We start from the raw sequence: 24,197 nt of genomic DNA, 5'->3' as shown, positions 1-24,197 counted from the left end.
TGCCGCTGTCGATCCGTTGATCCGCTGTCGATCCGCTGACCCGCTGTCGATCCGCTGACCCGCTGACCCGCGGAACCACTTTTCCTCGCCTCTCGCTGCACCCCATCCTTCATTCGTCCAAACCGTTGCTGCGAAGGTGAGGTGAGGCGGTGCAGAGGAGCGACGCGGTGCAGAGAAGCGACGCGCCGCAGGAAGGCACAAAAAAAAACAAAAAAAGAAACAAAAAAAAATCAAAACGTAGAAAAAGCAAAACGTAGAAAAAGCAAAACGTAGAAAAAGTAAAACATAAAAAAAGTAAAACATAAAAAAAGTAAAACAAAAAAAAAGTTAAGCGAAAACGTGATAAAAGGGGGAAAGGGATTTCCTCTGCAGACGAAGGACCAAGTGAACACGTTCGGGAGTGCCCTTCTCGAAGTGCCCCTCTTTGCATAGCCTCTTTTTTTTTTTTCTTTCAAACCGTTCTGAATACTTCTATAAAGGAGAAAAAGTAACATTTAAAAAATTTTTGTTTTTTATGTACACGTGGGGATTGTCTCTGCGGCAAAAAAAAAAAAGGAAAAGTGCCTGTGCAAATCGGCACGAACTTGCGCGTGGGGCTAGACAGGGGAGGGAGGAAAAACGGGAAAAATGTAGGAAATTCTGTGGGAGGCGTCACGACCGGGTGACGGTAACGCGTGACGGTAACGGGCGAAGGCGACGGGGCGGCGCTTCCCCACGACCGGGTGTCTATTCTGTGCTGCTTCTAAAAGGATTGCCCTCGGCGGGTGGTGTGTCCCCGGTGCGCCGGCGTCCGTGTTCGCCGTTCGCCCGCTCGCCCGTTCGCCCGATGCATATTTGCCTGTTCTTTCGGATGGGGGTCGGACCTTCCACCTCAGACGACGCGGCCACCTGCAGCGCAGAGCGCTACGGAGATGCATCGGTGAGGGCGTCCTGTGCAAGCCAATTGGCCAACCGCCCTTCCGTAACGCCGCTCCGTAGCGCCACTCCCGGGGACTCTCCCCGGTCAGCCCTCGTCGGAGCAGTCCGAGTAGGTAAGGTTGCCCATCTTCAAATTAACATTAAAAAGGGACGAGTGCGTTTTCTTAAAATTGTACTTTACATCTTTGAAGTTTTTCAGGAGGAACTTCTTCTCGCTGTAGTAGTTCGCCTCGATGATATTCGCTCCGAACTTACGGCCGCTCAGCTCCTTCCTCGCCTTGGTGGCCGCCTCGATGGTTTCGAAGTATATAAAAGCGCAGCCGATGGATGTGAGGTCGTAGTTGGGATGGGTGCGGTCCTCTTCTGGGGGGGCTCCATCAGGTGGGGGGACACCATCAGGTGGGAGTACTTCCCCTGGGGGGACGCCATCAGGTGGGGGTACTTCCCCTGGGGGGGCTGCATGCGGTGGGAGTACTTCCCCTGGGGGGGCTGCATGCGGTGGGAGTACTTCCCCTGGGGAGACTGCATGCGGTGGGGGGCCCTGCGGTGGGGGGCCCTGCGGTGGGGGGCCCGGCGGAGGGGGCCCCTCCGGGGGCGTCACTTCCAAGGGGGATGACCCCATTGACAGTAGCCCCTCCGGTGGTTCCGCACTAGCCGCGCACTTGGCTGCCTCCCTGAGCAAGAAGTCGAACGTTTCACGCGAAAAAACAGGCAGCACAACCTCCACAACAGAACCAAACTTCTCACACTCGATCTTAATGTCCTCAACGATATCACGGTACTCACTAGGATCACACAGCTCATCAAAAGTCGCAATTCTGCTCAAAACAACAGTCCTCGTAGGTATCTGTTGAGAAAGAATACCATTCTCTGATGACATGTATTTTCTTTTTATCAGTCTGTTAATCAAAGGGTCGTTCAAAATCTCATACTCAAACTGTATTTTATAGCTTGTATTCTGATTTAAAATTTTTTGTGCTTGTATTGCATTTTCTGAGGTCGTATATTCTACCAAAGCAATATACGTATCGGTGGAGTCATCTCCTTCGAAGCACTCAAAATTTCTTATTTCACCAAAGGCTTCGAGTAGTTCTTTTATTTTTCCTCTTTCGTTATTTTTGGAGATATTCGAAACGCATAGTTTCTGTAACTTTATCATACTCATGGGTAGGTATGCATTTTTCATCTTTTCTTCATTTTGGAAGAAAACAGCAAAGGCTTGAAGACCTATTATTCCTTGAGATAGGTAGTATGAATCGATAGTTGGGATGGTAGGTGCTGGAATGAGACTCGTTAACTCCGCAGGGAAGGTCTTCGGTCTACCGATGCGCAGGTTATTTCCATAAAAATTGATCCCGTTTAGCAACATACAGTTGGATGTATCCTGTAGGGTTCTAAACTCCACAAAGGCGTAGTGCGTGTCTCCCCGGATGCAGGCCTTAAGGCAGATGTCCTCGCACTGGCCTTGGCCTTGATTCTGGCTTTGGCTCAGGCTTTGATTCTGACTTTGATTCTGACTCTGGCTCAGGCTTCCCTCCTCCTGCTCGTTCCCCTGCTCCTGTTTCTTTTCCCTTTCCTGCTCGTCCCCCTGCCCGTTTTCCGCTTCGCTCCCGCTCTCCTTGTTGTAAAGGATCAGTAGGCACTTGTTTAAAAATTTTACAATTTCCTGCACGTCGATGTGCTGTGGGATGTTCCCCACGTACAGCTCTCGAGCTGTCTTCTCCGCAGTTGGGTCCAGGGAGGATAAACACAGCTCATTAATTCCTAGTGCACTTTTGCACAGCTGTTGGATGGTCTGGCTGTCCAATTTCAGTTGTCCATCCAGGATCATATTCAGCTGTGGTGGGTTCAATCCTAATCCACCTACACCACTAGACAACCCCGTACTGTTAGACAATCCCAAATCCTCTCCCACCACCTTCTTCCCATCTTGAAAAGTTACACTATTTATCATCCCTACTTTAGATTTAGACGCATCGGTCAGAAGAGACCCCCCCACACCCAAACTGCTACTTAGCGTACTTAACAGGTTGCTACTCGGCGTGGACGTCAGGCTACTCATCACGTTATTGCTACTGCTCAACGTTTTAATTAAATTGTCAATGTTACTACAGTTGTAACTTTGGCTAGCTCCCTGATCGGTCTTCACTTGGCTAGTACTTCTACCATCAGTACTGATAGCACCCTTATGAGTGCTATTCGCGCTGTCGTATGCGGCTGCATGGGGTATCACCTCTTCGCCACCTTTACTCGCTTCTGCACTTTTTACACTACTGGGGAGGTTACTATTGGTGTCTTTTTTCTTTCCTCCTTCGTCTTCCGACTCGGGTGGAGAATCAAATTTATACGTTTTGTTGCGATCTCGCTCGTGTTTTCGCCCCCTCGACGGGCTGTCTCTGCGCCTTGATGGGCTGTCTCTGCGCCTTGATGGGCTGCCTCTCCTCCTCGATGGGCTGCCTCTCCGTCTGGACCTGCTTCGCCTCCTCGACCTGCTTCGCCTCCTCGACCTGCTTCTCCTCCTTGACCTGCTTCGCCTCCTTGACCGACTTTTTCTCCCCCGTTCACTACGCCCGCTGCGCCCTTCCCTCAGTCTCATGTGCGCACTCCTGCTGCGGCTTCTGTACCTCCTCCCGCGGTACACGTCACTATCGCCGCTACTTCCGCGGCCGTTACTGACCCGTCTTTTCCCCTTTCTCCCATCATCATCATCGTCATCGTTGTCATCGCTCTCCCTCAGCCTCCTTTCAATTCGTCTCTCTCCGTATCTCTCTCCGTATCTCTCTCCGTGTCTCTCTCCGTATCTCTCTCCGTGTCTTTCTCCATATCTCTCTCCGTATCTCTCTCCGTACCTCTCTCCGTATCTCTCTCCGTACCTCTCTTCCTCTCTCTCTCTATGCCTCTCCTCCGGGTAGCTCCTCTCCGGATAACTCCTCTCGGGGCTCTCATACCTGTCCCGACCCCTCATCCGCATTTCCACATTCCTATGCGCCGGGCCTTTGATTCTTTCTTCACTACTTCCCGAGTCTCTCCTTGTTGGAGGCATCTCTGGGCTTTCCCTCCTTCGTCGCACCCTCAGGGGACTTCCTCCCCCTCCTCGGCTGCTACTGGAGCGCCCCCTCTCTTCACTTTCCCCTGGTCTAACTCTCCTTTTCTGTTTCATCCTTTGTTCTCGATTCACCACTCGGGAAGAGTACCCACTGCCGCTTCTCCGCCTGGTACTTTTCCCCCCTCCACTATTATCACTTTCGCCGTCTCCGTCGTCTCCATCGTCGTCCTCCTCCTCGCTGCTGTTGTTTACCATTCTTCTGTTTCTCCTTCTCTTCTCCCTATCGATGCTTTCTTCTTCTCTCCTTCTCCTCCGATTCATCATGTCATCTCTTTCCTTCTCTATCATCCATCGCCTCCTCTCAAGTAGCCTCCTCTTCCTGGTCCGTTCATCGTCCGAGGAGCTCCCCTCCTCCCCGCTGTGATTTTCGCTCGAGCTGCGATACTGCTTCCTGTCGGGCGCGCCCATCTTTCGCTTCCCGCCTGCGTCGCTGGGTAGGTAAGCTTCGACGGTTACTTAGCTTCTCCGCTTCGACGGTCACTTAGCTTCTCCGCTTCGACGGCCAATTAGCTTCTCCGCTTCGACGACCAATTAGCTTCTCCGCTTAGACGATCACTTAGCTTCTCCGCTTCGGCGGTCAATTAGCGTCTCCGCTTCAACGGCCAATTAGCCTCTCCGCTTTGTTGCTTATCTTCTTTTGGTGCCCCCCCTCTCCTCCTCGCGATGACCATTCATTAATCAAGCGGAAACAGTCAGAAACCAGCGCGGGAAGGGAGGGGACGACGCATCTACATGGGCATACGTACTCGCGTTACTCGTTTAAGTGAGTTATATGCCCACGTACAAACGCATAAATCAGTGCGCCCCCCCCTTGTTTTTTTTTCCCTTCTTGACTGGCTCCGCGAACACTATGCAGAGCCGTGCCTTCTTCACGTTTCTGCGCTGAGCGAGAAAGAAACGCTCTCTCGGTGGGTTTCTTCTACGCATAAAGCTACGGATGATGCAGTGCTACGCGCGTACGTAACGTATGGTACTTATTATGACCCTTACGTATGTATATACGCATGTATGTAAGTATATATATACGTATTTATATACGTATTTATATATGTATTTTTATATGTATTTATATATGCATGTATATATGCATGTACATATGCATGTACATATGCATGTATTTTTTTTTTTTTTCGTTTTTCCTTTGAGGCGAACGAATCGTGCCAACTGAGGAGACTTCCTCGCCATCTACATACGCTGTACCGTCGTAGAAAATAATTTTTTAATTCCTCGTAGGGTCGGAGGAAGCTCCTTTTCAGTGCGTTCATCATCCATTCGATCGTTTGCTTGTTAACTCATTTTTTCCCTTTTTTTTTTTTCTGGTGCCCCCCGCATGGGCTAACCGATACCAACGAAAATCAGATTTTATAATCCCTAACGCGAAAGTAACTCCTTCCGCTAAGTCGCGCCAACGAGAGGAGGTGAGCAAGAAGAGCCTACCATTTCTGCATCGCAGTGGTATACACTACATCGTTACTACGTTCCGTTGCCTTACGTTGTGTCACGTTTGGCTGCGCTACGCTTGGTTACTCCTTTTTTACGTGTTGGTTCCCTTCCCCGAATTCGCTCCAAACTGGAAAGGACAAATTCCCCCATTTGTCCTTCCCCCCATACGTAGGTTAATTATCATAAGTTACTCTTCTTTGTTTTGTTTTTTCTCATCAGGGAAGAGAGAACGGTGCTGCTACTTGCAAGGGGGTTATTCTTCCGTTAACCCATTTTTACAATTTTTTTTTTACCTGACTTGTTCAGGCGATTTTTGCACTATGCCGTTTTTTTTTTTTTTCTTTTGCAAATTGGCTAGTCGAGGTGGAAAGTTCGTTCATTGGACAGAGTTAAATAATGGACGGTGGATTGGCGTGTTCGCCCTGTTTGGTCTGTCCTTTCCCCCCTCTTACCAAAAAAAAGAAAAACGTAGGGATAGCTGACAGAGCACCCTTGTTGGGGGAGCACGTCGCGCCATCAGCAGCTGCGGCAACTGCCGGGATAGCAGGGGCCATCTTTGCTTCGTTTTTTTTTTTTTTTTTTCGCACCATGGAGGTTATGCGCCTCGGACGGGTTGTTACCCTCTTCAGGGAGTGTCTATCGCACAAGTTGCGAACAGTGGATGAATAATACTTTAAACTGTGCGGGGAGTAGGCGTTTGTCATTGGCTCTCCCCTCCCTTAAGTGCTTTATTCACCACAAATAGGTAGGCGGGTTTCCCCGCACACGGTTGAACACAGTTCGAATGAGGCTTGGCACATGTACGCATGTACTCTTATATGTGGACATTTGCCCGCACAGTGATGTGAAGGGGGTTCCCCCGGTTCACTCCTTCCCCCCCCCTGCCCCCTCAGGTGGCACACAAATGAAAGAACTCCTCGGTAGGGACAAAGATGGAGGAGCAAACAAAAATATTGTGAACAACGGGGTCTTCAAAATTGTGTTCATTTTGTTGGGAGTAGGTGGGAGTTGTTCCCCACTTGAGGTGCTATGCCCCTGCAATGTACCCCCAACCGGCTTGCGTTTTTTTTTTTTTTTTTTTTTTTTTTTTGTGTGTGTCAAAAGGAGAGCCTAACTAAGGGGCATCGCAGATGAAGACAACCATGTGGGTGGCAACCCGACGGTTGCTGGCAACTGGTCTTCTAGCACGTGTTGCTGCGCTTGAACCCACTGCTGCGACTGAACCTAGTGGTCTGCCACCGGAATGGCAAAGTACTCAAAAAGGTAGCGGCATATGGCGTCTTCAATCCGTTCCGACTCACTCGAGGTCGTAAGTTTGAAGAAATGATCTCTCCCTGTAAAAATAAAAACAGAGCTATAACGCGCATCCAACAAATTGGCTACTAATATATCTGCGAAACGGATTCTTTCGTTCGATTTGCTGAGTAGTGCCTCCTCATCGTCTTCCAGTTTGAACATGCAGAAGTGAAGTAGGGGAAAGTACTTCCTCGTAAGTTTGTAAAATTTGGGAGCTAGCTGCATTCGAAGGGAGAGACTTGCATTTGACTCACTGTTTATTTTGTGGTCACTTAATTGTGAAAAGGGAATGTAAAAATCGCTAACTGCTGCACATAATATGACGAGGTGTGGTAACGGGAAAACCCCAATCGCCTTCACATCCATAGTAGTAGGCCTGATCTGCCTTCCCTTGCAGTCCTTATTGAGCAAATCACAAATAGCAGTCAAGTAAAATCCATAGTCAAAAACAGATTCAAAAGGAATACAAAGAAGATTTTGCCTGAACTGTTCATACAATTTTGCATCTTTTACCACAGCATTGTTATCCTGTTCTGATAAGTTCAGCATCACATGTCCATCCACCACACGGATACTCTCCATCCGAGTAACACATTTTAAGTGATACTCAAATGGCATGAAGGTACCCTTTCGATGTAGAAAAATTACTTTTTTATTTTTCTTTAGAAAATACTCACACATATATGCTCCCCTTTTTCCGGTGGAGAAATTATCCATGTGTCTGATGGATGTTTTTTCTAGTGGAACTTTGGTTCCTCCCGAGGTGATTAAGATGATATGATTTCGTTCCTCTTGAAGGAATTCTTTTTGTATTTTCTTTAAAACGTCGTTTAAATCGTTTGGCCTTAACTCGCTGGCGAAGAATTCCGGGTGCTCCGCGAGGCACTCCATCTTTGGCGGCGCTTTGGCGGCGCTTCGGACCGCTTCGAATAGCTTCAGACTGCTTCTGACTAACTCCTGTTCGCTTCTTCCCTTCGCCTCTTCCCTTCGCCTCTTCCCTTCGCTTCTCCTGTTTGCCCCTCCTCTCGGGTAGGGTAACTACGCACGGAAATCCGCCCACGTTTGTTTCTTCCTACGCGCGCGAATGTATCATATGTATGGAATGCGTGGAGACCTCCTGGGGGCTTCCTCCTGGGGGCCTCCTCCTGGCGACCATTTTAAGTGGCAGCGTTTGGGAAGAAGAGAGTGTAGTGGTGCTCTCCTAAGGTAGCGGCGACTCACGTAAGTGCATATTCCTATATATACGTGACAGTGCGTCCCCTGGCGACCATCGCGCAACCTATGAACGGGTGCAGAAAAAAAAAAAAAATGGAGAGCCCATTCCCTATTTAACTTTTCCCCCAATCGATTCAACCCATGGAGTGTGAACCTCCGACCAGCGCATCTCGTTACATCTCATCTCATCTCATCTCATTACATCTCATTACATCTCGTTACATCTCATCTCATCGGTTGGTGTGCGCTGAATGAGGAACAACGGCGACTCCACAAGAGCGGTCAACGCGAGTGAGCGGCCCTCCTCCGCTAGCTTCCCTCCACGGGCCCGCGTGTACGAATGCAAACATAAGAAGAATATATAGCAAGAGCGTTTTGCTTCTGCTTCTGCTTCTGCTTTTGTTTTTGCTTTGTTTTTGTGTTTGTTTTTTACTTTTTTTTTTTTTATTTCCTCCCTTGTCCCTCCCCGCTGGGCCCCCCACCGTTAGCAGCCCAACAGTTAGCAGCCCCACCTGAGGGACCTGCTCCCCCCAAAATGGGCGACCGAATCGACAACCGACACTTCGACTACGTGCTGCCCGTCCACGTCGATGTGGACCAAATAAATGAAGAGAACAAAACGTGCATATACATTAGTGGCAATGTGAACCCTCACGTGTATAGTAAAAACACGAGTGGGAGATTAACCAAGTTGTTAGGAGGAGCCTACAATTACCAATCGGAAGCAGCGAGTGAGGGGGGGGGAGAACCCGGGCAAGTTAGGCAAGTTAGTCAAGCTGGGCAAGCTGGGCAAGCTGCAGTGAAGGAGCAGTGTCGGCCAGGTGGCACGCCTAAGGGTGGAGTGACGACCTCGGAGCAAATCCTAGCAGATAGGACTCTCTTGGGTAATGGCACAAACAGTGTGGTAGCCACCACGGTGATCGGCCCAACACCAAACACACAGATGTTTAGCAGAGGAATCGAATCACCTCAGTTCAACATACGGATAAAAAACACACAAGGGTTTCGAGACGATCGAGAGAGGACCCTGGAGGAAATAATTGTAAAAAATTTGGAACAAATAATCGACCAAAGTATGTACAAATTTCAACAGTTCCATGTCCGCGTTCAAATTTTACGTGAGTGCACATACGTTTTACCCAGCATTATTAACTCACTTATTCTTAACTTCATTTACAATAACATAAGTGTAAATTTTGTGGTGAATTCTATTAACATCGGGATTGTCGACAAAAGCAAGTATGGGACTTACGTGACGGAGCTGGCTCGTGTAAGTGCCGGGAAGGTAGTGGAGAGCCCTGTGGGTGCTGTCGCCAATCGGGGGGTGACCACCCATCTAGAGGTGCCCTCCTCCCCCGGTGGGACTGCCACCAATTCGGAGGTCCCCGCCGCTCCTGGGGTGACTGCCCCCCCATACGCGGACAAACTTTTCTACGCAGACCGACAGATGTACATCCCAAAAATTATTTTGGACCCCCTCGACGAGGAAGTCGACCTGTACTGCAGCAGCGCCTTCTGCTTCATCATCGCACCTGAATTTCAAAAGGTTATCTCAAACATAGCAATAAAGAACTCTATCGGGATCACGTCTGAAGTGTTTAGCCTCTCCAAATGGTACGCTTGCGAGGTCTCTCGACTTTTGCATAGCGGCATCAGGCGCAGTTACGCTACGCACTTGAGGCGGCTGGAAACCAGCCTCGCGAGTAACTACCTCTAGGGGGAGGCGCGCGACACGGTGGAGCGGAAACCACGTGAGGCATGCCAACCTGTTAGCGTTCCATCGTTCCGTGGCTTACCCCCCTCGTCGCTCTTCTTCTTCATCTTCTTCTTCTCCTCCTCCTCCCGTTTCTTTTTTTTTTTTTTTTTTTTTTTTTTCGTTTCACTCCGCCGAGCGGGGCGGATTTTTCACGTATGCATCCCTCCGTGTGTAAGCTTCCCGAAAGTGCCTTTTTTTTTTTCTTCGCCCCCGTTCAGCAACATCTTTGAAACGCTCGTACGTTTGTAAGATAATTTTTTTCCCCTTTTCGGCGCATTCACCTTGCTGCGTTGCGTTGCTGCGTTGCGTTGTTGCATTGCTGCGCTGTTGCATTTGCTGCGCTGTTGCATTTGCTGCATTGTTGCATTGCTGCACTGCCGCGTAGCCACGTGCTGCCCTACCGATCCCTCATCACGCGGGTGATGCAAACGGTAAGGTGCAACGTGGAGAGTCCCCCTTGTGGGGTGAACGGATAAGAAGAAGAGCTCCACTCGGGGGATAACAAACATGACGGCGAGTCCACCTCACGTTAGGAGCTTGCTTGGCTGGTGGGCCTAACTCGTCAGCTTGGCCGGTGTGCCTAATTCGCCAGCTTGACTTGCTTGCCTAACTCGCCAGCTTGACTTGCTTGCCTAACTCGCCTGCTTGACTCGCCTGCTTGACTCGCCTGCTTGCCGGGCCAACTACGCCCTAACCGCTTGCGAAACACACGATGCGAGTCCCCGGGGTAACCTTCCCCCCGGCTGTGAAGCTCATCTCAGGATTGAAGCCCCCCGCAAATAGCCTCCCCACCCTTTGGAGGTTCCCCCTCTTCAGCCACAGGAGCAGCCGCGGCAACGGCAACGGCAACAGCAACGGGCACATCCACAGCAACAGGCACATCCACTGCCACCCCCACTGCCACCCCCACATCCACCGCCATCCTCACCGCCCCGGTGGGGGCGCCCTCCTAATGGCCACCCCCTTGGGGGTAGGGCCCCGCGCCACGTACCTACCAGCTAGGGTGCTCCCCCGCGGAGAAAGCAGTGCCGGCGTAGAAGCACCCTGTGCACAGCTGCCCCACCACAGCTGTACGATCACAAACAAAAAGGGCAACGTGATGGAAGTAACTCCAATAACCAAGGGCTACACGATGAAGAATTCACTCTCGTACCCCCACGGGCTTCTCCCGATGAAGAACACCCCAATGGGGTCTAAACCATTTAGCACAAAAAACATAAGAGGGAGATTATTTTACAAAAGGAGACCTAAGCAGATACCAAAGTTGAAAAAAATAAATTGGAGATCCAAGTGGTTAGAAGGAGCTCCACAAAAAAGAGGAATATGCTTGAAGGTCAGAGTTCAGACCCCTAAAAAGCCAAACTCAGGACTGAAAAAAATCGCTCGAGTTAGATTATCTACTGGAAGAATAGTCTCTGTGTATATTCCAGGAATAGGTCATAATTTGAATACACATAATATCATCCTTGTGCGAGGTGGTAGATGTAAGGACATCCCTGGATGCAATTACAAAGCCATTAGAGGGGTCTACGACTTACTCCCTGTTAAGAATAGACTTAGGGGAAGAAGCAAATATGGGGTTAAACTCTCGGAAGAGAAAAAAAAACACCTACTCGAGAGGTATAATTTTAAACATATATACATCAAGAAGGACGTTGAGGAGTTTAACAGGTACAAGTGGTTCAATTACGTCGATGGGGAGAAGAAGCTACGGGAGAAGCCGCTGGAGGAGGACGAACCCGTCCCAATTAATATCTTCCACTTTAATACGTATTACCGGAACCGCAAGTTTGAGCAGTCCCAGGAGTAGTCAGCGGTGTGGTGGTAGCGGTAGGGGGTAGCGTGTAGCGGGTAGCGGCCACCAAGGGAGGCAGCTCGCTGGTTTAACCTTCCCCGGTTTACATTTCACCGCGTCCTCTCCCCAGGTTAGCCTTCCCCTGTTTACTTTTCACCGCTTCGTCTTCCCCGATTTACCTTTCACCGCGTGTCCCCCCTTTTTTTTTTATTTTCGCTAACACTGCCACCCAACGTCCATCACACCTTGCTCACCTCTCCTCAGCTAATCAACCTTTCTCCACTTTGGCGCGCTTCCCAACCCCCCAACTTACCTAACTTGGCCTCCCCAGCCACAACACACGCCAGCTTCTCACCGCTTGGCAAAACATAAGCGTAGTTCGCCCAGTTGACGCCTCGGTGTTAAGTTAGATGAGCACCAAGACAGTCGTGCCACCAAAAAAAAAGAAAAATAATTAATCCAATTTGGACTGAAAAAACGCCATGCCAATGCGCACTAAGTTGAAACGGATAACACCATCGCCATGCATACACACCCCAGGGTGTATGATAAAAAAAAAAAAAAAAGGAAGAGGGTTACCCCACTGATTGCGGCACCACAACGGTTGGCGTCGTCAACCTCCGCGGGTCGCGCGAAAAGAACAAATTAGAGTCAAGGAAGGAGGGAGTGTCTCCATTATTATCACATGAATGGTCCTTCCCCGTTCAGTGCGCAATTCCAATATAGGGGGCCGCTATCAGCCACGCGGCTTGAATGGCTAGCACAAATTGGGGAGAAGGAAAAGGGGGTAAAAAAAAAAAAAAAAAAAAAAAAAAATAGGTAGGAAAAAAATGTACAAACAGGGAGAAGGACTGTTGAACAGAGCGCCACTTAAATTGACAAAAGTGCAAAGAAACGAGCGAAGTAGACACACGTTACTTTGTTTCTCTACACAAGTTACTGCATACATGGGAAAGCCCTTTACTCCACTACAAGGCTTTTCCGATTTCGCGGAATGTATCCTCTTCTGTCTCGATTTCCATTCCACCTTCTACTCCCCTTTCGAAACACAAACGGGAGACAAAAAAAAAAAAAAAAAGAACGCAGTGGAGACAGCAGCTTCCCCTAATCTGATCTCATTGGGGTGCATAACTCACACGGCTATTAGTAACACAAGCACATGTGCTGCCCACTGCCACCTCTTCGTAGGGAGAGCCTATGTTGGGGAGGACTCCCCTCCTTGCTCTCCCTGTCTGCGTAAATAATATACACACAAGTGTGCGCACGTTGGCGCAATGGACTCGATGTGCTTCCGCAGGCTTTCCCATTTCGACCCTCCACTATTAGACGGCCACAAAAAAAAATTGAAAATAAAAATAAAAATAAAAAGTGTAGTGCGGAGAGAAGGAGAGGAAGAAGAGGAAGAGCAGGAGGAGCAGAAGGCGGAGGAGGAGGAAGCGAAGGATGCGAAGGACGCGAAGGATGCGCAATACTGCACACAATCCGCACAGCATAACGGGGCAAAACCATTCCAACTATGCGAGGCACACACTCCGCTCCTTCCCACTGGGGGGCGGATCCTCTCACTGTAGTTGTCCCTCATTTGTCCTTTTTGTCGTTTGCCAGTTGGTCGATCTTTCTGCTGCTCTTCTCACTCGCCGGGGGGATCCTTGGAGCCATCCACATTGGGTTGCTTCTGCGTGATTTTCTCGCCTGCCCCGCTGTTGGTGGTTTCGTTCTTAGGGGCCTCACTGTTAGTCGATCCGTGGTTCGCTGCTTTGTTGTTAGGGGATTCATTGTTAGTCGATCCGTGGTTCGCTGCTTTGTTGTTAGGGGCCTCACTGTTAGTTATTCCCCCGGTTGCCGCTCCCCCTGTTGCCGCCCCCCCCTTGGGCGCCCCCTCCTCGTGCACTTCCTGCTCATACTCCGTTGCCCTCTCCTCGCTGAAGAGCCCTGCCCCATCGTCTCCATATTTAAACTTATGCAAGGGTGGGTTCGTAGCGCCATTCTTCTTGCCTTGTGCACGGAACTCGACACGATTAAACGGGTCGAACTTCCCATCCAGGTCGTTACCATAAGCATTCTTCAGAGCATGTACGTCCTCTAAGTTGTAATCATTGTCACCCTCACTGTAGTAGTCATAGTCTTCCTCCTCTTCCTCTTCTTCCTCTTCTTCGTCTTCGTCATCTGTCAACTCTACTCCCGATTTCCTGTTTCCCATCCGAGTTACAAAATCTCGAAGACTAAATTTTCCACCTGAACTCACATCATGTGTAAAGGGAAAATTTGAGCCGCTTCCCACCCCTGTGGGGTTATGGTTCATTTGGTCGCTCCCCAAATTGAAGACGTACTCGTCGTTCGCGTGGATCACGTTAGGAGTGTCGAACAGGTCCCCGTTGGAGAGGCCGTCCCCGAGGTGGTCACTTCCGAGGTGACCACCCAGCCCGCCGCTCATCCCGCTCATCCCGCCGCCTAACCCGCCCGACGCAAGGTGCACTATCTTGATCGAGCGCTTCACCTCGCCGTTCTTATTGTTAAGACTCATAAAAAAAGGATTCGCATTGGAGCTACTGTTAATCATGTCTAAAATGGAGAGGTGCTTTACAAAATCGACAACGTTGAAGTTGGTTTGCTCGGACTTCTGCATCAAAGTGACATTCCACAAAATACACAAATGTGGGTTCCTGTTTTTACTAATCTGTATAAGAGTGCACTCAAATTCAATTAAGTCATTTTTTTGTAAATTTTCTACTTGTGCAATTAGAGAGTCGGTGAAAAGGGCTCTGATATCAGGCTTGTCGTAACGATATTCCGAAGGGTCCATTCGAATGAACAAAGAATTGCTATTAAAAAAACCTTCCTTTATTTGATGAAACTGACCTGTCCATATAATTGTATACCCATCATATTTACTTTTAAAATTGTGAATGCTGTTAAATTTATTTCTAAGTTGTGATTTGTGTCCACAGTCTTCGAGATAATCCACCCAGCTAGCTGTTATGTAGGGACCTTTGGCTAGATTGTCTAAATTGAAATTACTGGAAATTCTTATGATATAAAAAAAAATTAAAAAAATAAGAGATAGAAATAAAGCCAAATATTTTGCCGAAATTATTATTGCACATTTGGGGAATTGGAAAGTTAAAATTTGATTTTCTCTCTTCACTTGAATTAATTTTTCGCTCGATTTTTTTAAATTTTTTTCGCAGTAGGGACAGGTGTATTTTTTTTGCTTAAACGTTAAGTACAAAAGAGGTAATAAAAATATGGTGAAGAAAGATATCAGGAGAAACAAAATTATTACGAGAAGGTAGACAAAGGTAGGGGTGTATGTCTTCACCTGTGCGTGCACATGCTTGTTGCAGTATTCACAATTGAGTACTTCTTTTGGCTGCTTATCATCGTACTCGCTTGTCTCCTCCTTTGTTTCTTCCTCCGTTATACCCGTTCCCTCGCTAAATGAATTGCTGTGATCGTTCTTAATGGGTGTAAATTCTCCTTTGAAGCAGCCATTCTCGTTGCCCACCATGTTACTGTCGTGACACGTGCTCGCGTCATTGTATGTATTATCGTCGTAATCGTTCTTCGAACCGCTGTCGTTTATGTTTATCTCCTGCATTTCGTTTTGCAGGACGTTCATTTCGCTTAGCCTGGTTCTTCCGTTTCCGCCGAAATTTAACATTTTTGGGTTGGGGTGGTAAGTAAATGGGGACGGGCGATAGCGGCCAACCCCTGAACGTGACAAACAAGCTAATTGGAGAAAAAAAAACGACTCGCAGCTCCCTCACAGCGGGAGCAATTTGTTACACGCACGCCCCGGAGGGATTCACCCGGGCGCTCGAACAAATGTGCATACCAAAGCGCATGTACAGCCGCGCATTCGCATGAACAGCCGCGCATTCGCATGAACAGCCGCGCGTTCGCATGAACAGTTCAGGTAAATATCTTATTCCTTTTGCTTCCCTTTTTTTTTAAAACTGTCCTCAAGTAAATATACCCTTAAATGTGATAAACCTCCTTGCGCGCGTTTGGGTCTCTTCCTCAAATTCCCAGTCACTCGAAGCGCGCGGAAATAAAAAAAAAAAACCTGAATGTGTTAAGCGTGAAAAGGGGAAAATAGGGGTACCAAAAGGCCGCCAAAAGGGGAAATAGTAAAAAAAAAAAAAAGCCAAAATGGTATGAACGGCAATAAAATGCAAAAAAAAAAAAAAATTGCAAAAAATTGCCAAAATTTGCAAAAATTTGCAAAAATTTCCAAATTGCCAAATTAGCAAATTGGCAGACTAGCCAAAATGAAAAAGCAAGTTGCAAGGAAAAAAAAAAAAAAACGCCTTAGTAAAAATTGGGAGAAGCTCAAAATTGGAAAAGTCAGTCCTTTTGCGCGTTATGCTGGCAACGCGCTAACTCCCATGCGCCACTTGGCGTCCTCGATCTGACATACGGGACATTTCGAAGGGAGTGCCTGGAACAAACAAATACGGGAGCGTCACGCGTGCCGCAAAAACTGGGAGAGGAGCAAAGTGGAGAAGGAGAACAGTTCTCGGACTGGTTCACGCGCTCGTTTAAACGTTCGTTTACACGTCATTTTACACGTCATTTTACACGTCATTTTACACGTCATTTTACACGTCATTTTACAGGTCATTTTAGAGGTTATTTTACAGGTCATTTTACACGCCATTTTACAGGTCATTTTACACGTCATTTTACACGCCATTTTACAGGTCATTTTACACGTCATTTTACACGTCATTTTACACGCCATTTTACACGCCCTTTTAAACGCTCTCTTACGCTCTCGCCTACCTTCTCGTATGCGATAAAAAAATCCCAACCTAGTAAAGCGCAACTTGCGCCATGTGCAAGTTTTACGTTCAATTCGGGGGCAAACTTTCTCCCAAGTGGTTGCAAAAAAAAAAAAGGCTACGGGGACCAACCTTACGTTTGCGGTTCGCATTTTCGTTACCTGCGTCGCGGGTGTTTTCTGTAACCCCTCGTGTGTATCCGCGCGGGGCGAAGTGAAGTCCGTGTTAACCTAGTCGAACCATATCTGTTGGACCACCTGTGGTTCAGCTCGCCCACCTTTTGTGGCTTTGCCATTTTGCCACTCGGCCATTCGCAGCTTTATGCATTATTTTTCCGGCGAATCCGCCGTTTCGTTCGCCTCTTTCCCAACTGCGTAACGCTCCTGCAAAGCTGAAGCGCGAAGAGGAGGGGCAGCCGAGTTCAGTTAAGTTAAATTAAATTAAATTAAGTTAAGAGAGGGTAGGACCCCTTCGCACGCAGAAAAACCACTTGCTGTTTTTTTTTTTTTTCACCATTCCCATTTTGTGCATGTGTCCCCTGGTCATACTAGGAAAAATTTACGAAGAAGACAAAACAGCTTCTTTTTTTTCTCCCTTCTGTGTATCCTCTCCTATCGTAACACAGCTGTTTTCATGCTGTCCCTCCTTTGCAATTACAAAGTGCTGCTAACTTTTGAAGCGAAGGGCAAGCCAAAAGGAGGAGCTACTTAAAATGCACCTGCCCACTGGTACACCTTTTGCACCTGCGCCTTTCCCGAAATAGCCTTTTAAAATTTGCACTTCCAAAAAAAAAAAAAAAATTAAAAAAGACAAACGGAGTGAGCGTGTACATTGACGCGCTTCGTTATTTTTGCAAAGGTGAAGCTGAGGGAGAGCATTGGTCTAACTTTCGGGAGTACATTTCGGGGTTCACTTCCGAGATGCGATTTTTCCTCATGCTCATTCGCGCAACTGAAGAGAACACGCTGGTGTGCACAGCGATGATGCGGTGATGCGATGATGCGATGATGCGATGATGCGATTATGCGATTATGCGATGATACGATGATGCGCTTTTTTTTCAATTGCGTCCGAAGCGTGACTACGAGGTAAAGCTAAGAGGAACGATTCCCGCGCCGCTGTGGTTGGCACTCGCACGAAATGTGCAAGGCGAGGCGTGGCGAATGTGAACTACGTTTGGGAGAACTTCCTCCCTGTGTGCTCCGCGGGTGTGTTCGCACAGCTAGCCACACAACGCATCGGCATCCCCACGTGGCCCTTTTCTTGTGCGTACATAACTTGCACCTTTTTTTTTCCCCTCCCTGAGTTGAGCGATCCGGCGCGAGTGGGAGCCGTTTCACGCAAGCACGGAAAGGAATAAAAAAGAAAAAAAAAAAAATAAAAAAAAAAAAAAAAAAAACAAACCTAAGTGTACACAAATACGTACATGCATACATATGTACATCCTCACATGGGCACCCCAGGCGTACACAATTTCGAGAAGGCTGACGCGAAAGGGCGTAGCACAAAATTTCCCTCGCGTTGATAATCTGCGGTGTTCAGTTCATCTGCCTTTTGGCTAGCCAGAAGGGGAAGGGGCGAACGGAAGATCCACAGGCGTCCGCACGGGGGACCTGCAATCCGTTAGAAGATAAACTGTCGCCTCGCTGGCAGGTCAATTTTGCCGCCTCCCTAGTAGGTGAAGCTTTCCACCTCGCTGGCAGGCCAATTTTGCTACCACCGCAACCCCCCCAGGAGCCGCCAACATGAGTAACGTATTCGACAAGCTGAAGAAGCAGAGGTCCAAAGAGTGCAAGGCGACAGACTTTTACGAGGTGAGTATAACGACACTGTGTAGCGATACTCTGTTGCGATACTGTGTAGCGACACTGTGTAACGACTTCCCTATTTGTGTTTCCCCACTTCCGTGTGTTGTGAGCACCAGGTGAATGACCCTCCTTTGTGGGGATCGCTCCGGAGAAGTGGCTAGAGAGGAGCGGTAATTTGTGCGAGCCGCAAAATGCTGACAGTTGAGGCAGCTTGATGCATAGGGGTGTAGTGGTAGAGGAAGAAGCGCCCACCTTTTCTCTCATCCTTCCCCCCCACAGGTGAAAAACAAAAATGACGATATTTACGAAGTGGTAGACGAAGAAGGGTACCTTGAAAACAAGAACTCTTTGAAGAATTTCATCGTTGGAGGTGAGCACTCGGAAAGAGGGGTGTCCACAGATGTGTCTCTTTTGTTTTTGTTCCTTCTGGGATCACTCCTTCGTGAGTGGTTTCCTTATGGGATCACTCCTTCGTGAGTGCTTTTCTTCTGTGATCACTTCTTCGTGAGTGCTTTTCTTCTGTGATCACTCCTCCGTGACTGCTTTTCTTCGCGGATCACTCCTCCGTGACTGCTTTCCTTATGGACGCCCCCCTCCGTGCCCTTCGCAGGCGACAAGGACTTCGACTCGAGCGATGACGTAATTGTGGAGGACATTAACTACGGCCTTCTTCGGAAGAGGAGTAAGTGGCGTCGTGGAAGCGGCGCGCAGTAAGCGGCGTAGTGGAAGTGGCGTACACCATGGAGATCGCCACCACGTGTTGATATGGCCTCCCCCCGCTTCCTTCGCTTCATTTTCTTCTTACCCCCCACGGCAGCGGCCGAGAAGGAAACCAAGGCCAAGAGGAACACACCCATAGATGACTTCATCCGAGAAAAAAAAATTCAGAAGATTTTTTCCACAGGTAAATTAAGCAAGGAAGAAATATCGAAGGCAAAAAACATCGAGCGGTTGATGGACGCGAATTCCTCTTCGAGTGGCAGCGAGTCGGACCACCTCAACACGAAGAGGAAGACAAGGGATTCCTACGAAAGGGATCGTAGTGATAAAAAAGGGTGTCACATTAGGCAGATCATCCGTAGTAGCAATAGGCATACGGATGTTAGTCAAGGTGGAGGCAGCTCGATAGGAGAAGCCAACAGGGGGGAAGCCAACAGGGGAGAAGCCCACCGGGGGGAAGCCCACCGGGGAGAGGTTCACTCGGGGAGGCATCTCCCCTCTGGGGTGTCCCCAAGCAGCGGAACTCTACATGAAGGGAGAAAAAATGACTTCAACGCTTTTTTTCGTGTGAAAGGGACAGATGGAGAGATAAAGACACAATTGAAGGACAAGTGTGAAGAAATTGTTGAGGGCACCGTTGCAGAGGAGGAAGACCATCTCGTTGGGGAAGCAACACAGGAGAGAAACAAAAAAAGGAGAGTACTCACAGGGGAGGACTACCTCAAGGGGGGAGCTACTCCAGAAGAGGCTAACCACAAACCAGGGGAAAACTCAACGCAGAGTTGCAAAGGGGAGGAAGAAGGTGCAAAGCGGAGAAGTGAGATATGTGTACCTCCCAGTGGTATCAAACAGGAGACTACATCAGAGGGGCAACAAAGTGATCAACTTAGCATTGTATCGAGGCTTGAGGAAAACCACCCCGTGGAGACATTCCTACAAATGGGAGACCCCCCACCTGTGACGCACAAAATGAAGATCGAACCGAGAGGAAGCACCTGCGAAGGGGGAGAAAACGAACAGGAAACGAGTCCAATAAACGCACACATAGGATTGAAAAACAAACCAGATGAGCTAGTCACAAACGAAGAAACTGGCTGTGTTAATGTGTATCTCTTCGACATATGCAAACACAGAAATAGCGTTATCCTGTTTGGAAGAACCTTATCCAAATTTAAGTTGTACAGAAGCGTGAGTGTATATATTGAAGAAATGCATAGATGTTACTACTTCCTGTTGTCAAAAAAAATGATTTACAGAAAAGATGGGGTCGAAATAAGGTATGGACATAAGAACTACAACACATGCATTATGTCTGATTTTTTGGAGGAGTTCCGAGCGGTGAGGAAGCATCACAATATTGAGAGCATCAAATGTAAAATCGTGAAACGCAGAAATTTGAATCTCAGCTCGAGTGATGAAGAAATGTATGCCAAAATTTTTTACTCGTACAACTGCGACCCGATCAGCGAGAAATACTTTTCTGGGAGGACATACTCCGCTTTCTACTGCTGCAATGAGGACATTATCGAAAATTTTATCATTAAGAAGAACTTGAAGTTGCCTTGCTGGGTGAAGGTGAAGGGGCTCAAGTTGAACCCTACCAATAATTTGACGTACTGCTACTTCGACTGCACGACTGCGAACTGGAAGAACGTCTACCCGGTGGAGAAGCGGCTCGAGGGCAAGCTCCCCCCCGGGGAGGGGACGCACGCCGCGGTTAGCGGTGGTGTGGTTACCGCGGTTGGCGGTGGTGGAAGCGGTGGTGGAAGTGGCAGCGGTGGAAGTGGCTCCCCCCCGGAGATGCACAAAAAGGGAGAGAGCAACGCGGGGGGAACCAGCCACCTGATCGATCTAGACCTAAACAAAGTTACCATCAAAGTGGTATCCCTCCTAAACGAAGACAACCACCATGAAATATTCAGCATCTGTTCCATGGTAGAAGCACAAGGAATCAAGTATATTAATTTCTGTGGTATATCTTCCAAAGCAACAAAAAAAAACTACTCTACATATAACAAAAATAATGCTAAACTATTCGACTCAGAAAAAAACCTACTAGATGCATTTCTACAAAAATTCAGAACCCAAGATACGGACATCTATATTGGATACAACATTTTGAATTTCGATCTTGAATTCATTATACATAGATGTAACGTACATAATTTGAATGTAGATTTTCTTAGTAGAAAGAAAAAGCTCAAAAAGAATGATAAAATGAAAGTAAATAAATTCAATGGGACTAGTAGTACTGGTTCTATGTATAATATCATTCAGCACATCAAGGGGAGACTTATCGTTGATATTTATATGTTGTGCAAGGATTTGATTAAGCTTACTAGCTACAGCATGGACGAGATTATCGACAGCGTCAGGAATAAATTCCAGGAGGGGGCGCGCACAGCCAGCAAGGGGAGAGCGGCAAACTCGAGCAGTGCGCCCAACCCACCCGACGGCGGCTCGTCGGGCGCGCCCCCCCCGAACGTCTTCAAAGACTTCTCCGTGAACAACATCAACCTCCTCAACTGCAGCAACATCCACCTGTACGACGCGCAGCAGATCTTAGAAAATCACCTGAACATGTACATACACAGTCAGCTGTTCTGTGTACAAGAAATAGCAAATGTATGCAAAGTGTTGCAGATCATCGAAAAAACAAGAGACCTCACCAAACTAAGTGGCTACATATGGGCAAGGAGTCTACTATGCTACACCAGCGAGAGAATCGAGTACTTTCTTCTCCACGAATACAACAGGAAGAAATTTATCACCCCTATGGTTAAGAGGAGAGTTAAAAAAATTGAAAACGAGCAAGTGAAAAACAAAGGTGCTGCGAAGTACTCAGGGGGACTTGTGCTGGATCCCCTCTGTGGCTACTACGACACGTTTGTACTTTACTTAGACTTTAACAGCCTCTACCCCTCCATTATTATCGAGTATAACGTATGCTTCAGCACGTTGAAGGGGAGGGCTGCGCACGCCGAGGTGGAAGCCGCCAACGGGGTGGAAGCCGCCAACGGGATGGAAGCCGCCAACGGGGTGGAAGCCGCCAACGGGTGGAAGCCGCCAACCGGGTGGAAGCCGCCAACGGGATGGAAGCCGCCAACGGGGTCGGCGATCCCGCGGACTCCACAGACGTGGCGGAAGCGGACTCGGGCGAGGTACTCTCCCCAAGCGAAGCCATCGAAATTGAAGATTTTGACAGAACCAAGCCAGGGATCCTACCCTCCATCCTTAAGAACCTTGTGGAAAAGAGAGCCTTCATAAAAAAACTAATCGCAAATGAAAAAAATAAAGAAAAAAAAGAACTCCTCCTAATTCAGTCCCTCTCCATAAAGCTAATAAGCAATAGCATTTATGGTTGTCTGGGAAATACAAATAATCGTTTCTATGCTAAACACATGGCTGCATTTATTACACTCAAGGGAAGGAACCTACTTCAACATACGAAGTCCAGAGTGGAGAGGGAATTTAACTTAAAAGTGATTTATGGTGATACCGATTCGATCATGATAGACACAGGCATAAAGGCACATGGAGTTAATAATTACAAAGAAGCCTTTAGATTAGCACACGTCATTAAAAACACGATTAACAAAAGTTACAAGAAGTTAGAACTAGATCTGGAGTGTATTTTTAGTAAACTCCTTCTCCTAAAAAAAAAGAAATATGCATGTGCAAAGGTCATGGATGCCAACATGGAGAAGTGTGAGTACGAAATGAAGGGAATAAATTTTATTAAGAGAGATTTTAGTAAAATTTCGAAACTTATTGGGAATGAGGTGCTGAAGATAATCTTCAGTAGTAAGGATGGTCAGGGATCTGGACCGGCTGCTGGGGGGGTGGATCTCCCCGTGGAAAACGACCTCTCGGAGGAGATCCATGAGTACCTGCGCGCGGTGCACCAGCGGATTCAGGCGGACGAGTAAGCCCAGCGGGGTGCGCAGAGAAGCACAAGGGCGATGCGGCGATGCGTGAAATTGTTGCCACCGCGTCGTCGCGTCGTTACTTCGCTACTTCGTCACGTCGCTACTTCTCCCCGTCCCCACTTCGTCACGTCGCTTCTTCTCCCCTTCCCCACTTCGTCACTTCGTCACTTTCCCACGTGCCGCTTCCCCCTTCCCCCTTCCCATGTTAGGTTCGAGTTGGACTTCTTCGTTATCACGAAAAAGCTGACGAAAAACGTGAGCGAGTACCAGGAGAAAAACTCCTTAGGACACGTCCTGGTGGCGGAGCGAATGATGAAGGACGGATACAACATAAGTGTCAATAAAGAGATCCAATACTGCGTCTGCACAAGTGAGGATGCCTCAAAATTTTTCAACAAATCGGGTAATGAAAAGCTGAGCAACTCTCTCTGCTGTTTCAGTGTTAGTGAAATACAAAAGCATAATATGAAAATCGATAAGGATTACTACATTAGGAACCAGATCCTCTCTCCGATAAACCGATTATGTCAATACATCGAAGGAACGAGTGCAGAAAAATTGGCATCCTGTTTTAATATCTTCGATGTAAGGGAAATAAAAAGTGATCTCCAGATTGAAGAAAATTATCAAGAAGCAAACGTCCTATCGTTACTAAACGAATCAGAAGAAAGGTTCAAGGATATTCATTTGAAGGGTTACCTGACTTGTTCATACTGTTTACATAATGTTAAGCCAGCCATTTTTATAAAATATTTTCGATGCAATAAATGTCTTAGATTCTTATCCATCGAACAGATACGGAATTACATTTTTTCCTTCGTGCACCATTTATTTGCTACCTTCTACAAACAGTTGTATGTGTGTAGTAGTTGCTTGGTCAAAACGAGACGTGTGTTTCTTAATGAGGCCAAGGATTGTCCAAGTCCAAATTGCGAGAGTCCAAAGGGTTCCCTCAAGCCGTTGGTTTCGAAGAAGTACATCTACCTCATGCTGGAGTACTTTCTCTTTTTGCTGAAGGACAATTTGAGGGAAATTCCGGAACGCCTCCTCGAGGAGAAGGTTCTCCGGGCCCCCAGCGCCGGCGAGGAAGGCGGCACCGCTGTGGAGAAGCCAGACCGACACAACGCTGCGAACCAGCTAGACCGACACCCCCCTGCGAACCAGCCCGATGGAGCAACCCCCTACGCATCCGACGTCCTCGTTTACCTCTGCATCGATGAAAAGTTCAAAACGCACATCTTCAGCGACCAAAAAATGGGGAAGAAAAATCTCAAAGTGGAGGCCTACGACGATATATGCAACAAGAAAGAACTCGGGGTGACCATAACGAAGGGGCTACAAATGAAGTACCCAAACATATCGAACTTTCTCACCTACTTGAACTTGAAGAGCAGCCAGTTCTGCATTAACTACAACGAGGAGAGGAA

The 24,197-nt window shown here is 47.9% G+C and overlaps 6 protein-coding genes across 6 annotated transcripts; 3 read left to right on the top strand and 3 right to left on the bottom strand.

Annotated features, from left to right (window-relative positions):
* Positions 1 to 1,003: 1,003 nt before the first annotated feature.
* Positions 1,004 to 4,432, bottom strand: PCYB_031980 (RNA binding domain; the record flags this gene model as incomplete). The annotated part of the gene is made up of 2 exons (XM_004220868.1): positions 1,004 to 1,281; positions 1,570 to 4,432. The coding sequence occupies 2 exons, from the start codon at positions 4,430 to 4,432 to the stop codon at positions 1,004 to 1,006; spliced, it is 3,141 nt and encodes a 1,046-aa protein (XP_004220916.1).
* A 2,259-nt stretch (positions 4,433 to 6,691) lies between these two features.
* On the bottom strand, positions 6,692 to 7,654 carry PCYB_031970 (phosphopantothenate--cysteine ligase; the record flags this gene model as incomplete). The annotated part of the gene is made up of 2 exons (XM_004220867.1): positions 6,692 to 6,801; positions 6,829 to 7,654. The coding sequence occupies 2 exons, from the start codon at positions 7,652 to 7,654 to the stop codon at positions 6,692 to 6,694; spliced, it is 936 nt and encodes a 311-aa protein (XP_004220915.1).
* An 859-nt stretch (positions 7,655 to 8,513) lies between these two features.
* PCYB_031960 (hypothetical protein) lies at positions 8,514 to 9,680 on the top strand (the record flags this gene model as incomplete). The annotated part of the gene is made up of 1 exon (XM_004220866.1): positions 8,514 to 9,680. A coding segment is annotated over one exon (1,167 nt), but the record flags the coding sequence as incomplete, so codon positions are not given.
* Positions 9,681 to 10,866: 1,186 nt separating this feature from the next.
* On the top strand, positions 10,867 to 11,541 carry PCYB_031950 (30S ribosomal protein S12; the record flags this gene model as incomplete). Its single annotated transcript, XM_004220865.1, has 1 exon — positions 10,867 to 11,541. A coding segment is annotated over one exon (675 nt), but the record flags the coding sequence as incomplete, so codon positions are not given.
* A 1,618-nt stretch (positions 11,542 to 13,159) lies between these two features.
* Positions 13,160 to 15,190, bottom strand: PCYB_031940 (hypothetical protein; the record flags this gene model as incomplete). The annotated part of the gene is made up of 2 exons (XM_004220864.1): positions 13,160 to 14,555; positions 14,748 to 15,190. 2 exons carry the CDS (start codon positions 15,188 to 15,190, stop codon positions 13,160 to 13,162), a joined length of 1,839 nt encoding a protein of 612 aa, XP_004220912.1.
* Positions 15,191 to 18,058: 2,868 nt separating this feature from the next.
* On the top strand, positions 18,059 to 22,108 carry PCYB_031930 (DNA polymerase alpha; the record flags this gene model as incomplete). The annotated part of the gene is made up of 5 exons (XM_004220863.1): positions 18,059 to 18,127; positions 18,401 to 18,491; positions 18,732 to 18,803; positions 18,939 to 19,232; positions 19,416 to 22,108. 5 exons carry the CDS (start codon positions 18,059 to 18,061, stop codon positions 22,106 to 22,108), a joined length of 3,219 nt encoding a protein of 1,072 aa, XP_004220911.1.
* Positions 22,109 to 24,197: the final 2,089 nt, after the last annotated feature.

The sequence above is a fragment of the Plasmodium cynomolgi genome, chromosome 3 (assembly GCF_000321355.1).
Source record: "Plasmodium cynomolgi strain B DNA, chromosome 3, whole genome shotgun sequence".
Classification (NCBI taxonomy): domain Eukaryota; phylum Apicomplexa; class Aconoidasida; order Haemosporida; family Plasmodiidae; genus Plasmodium; species Plasmodium cynomolgi.
Note: the sequence above shows the minus strand (reverse complement) of the source record. Positions and strands in the feature narration are given on the sequence as shown.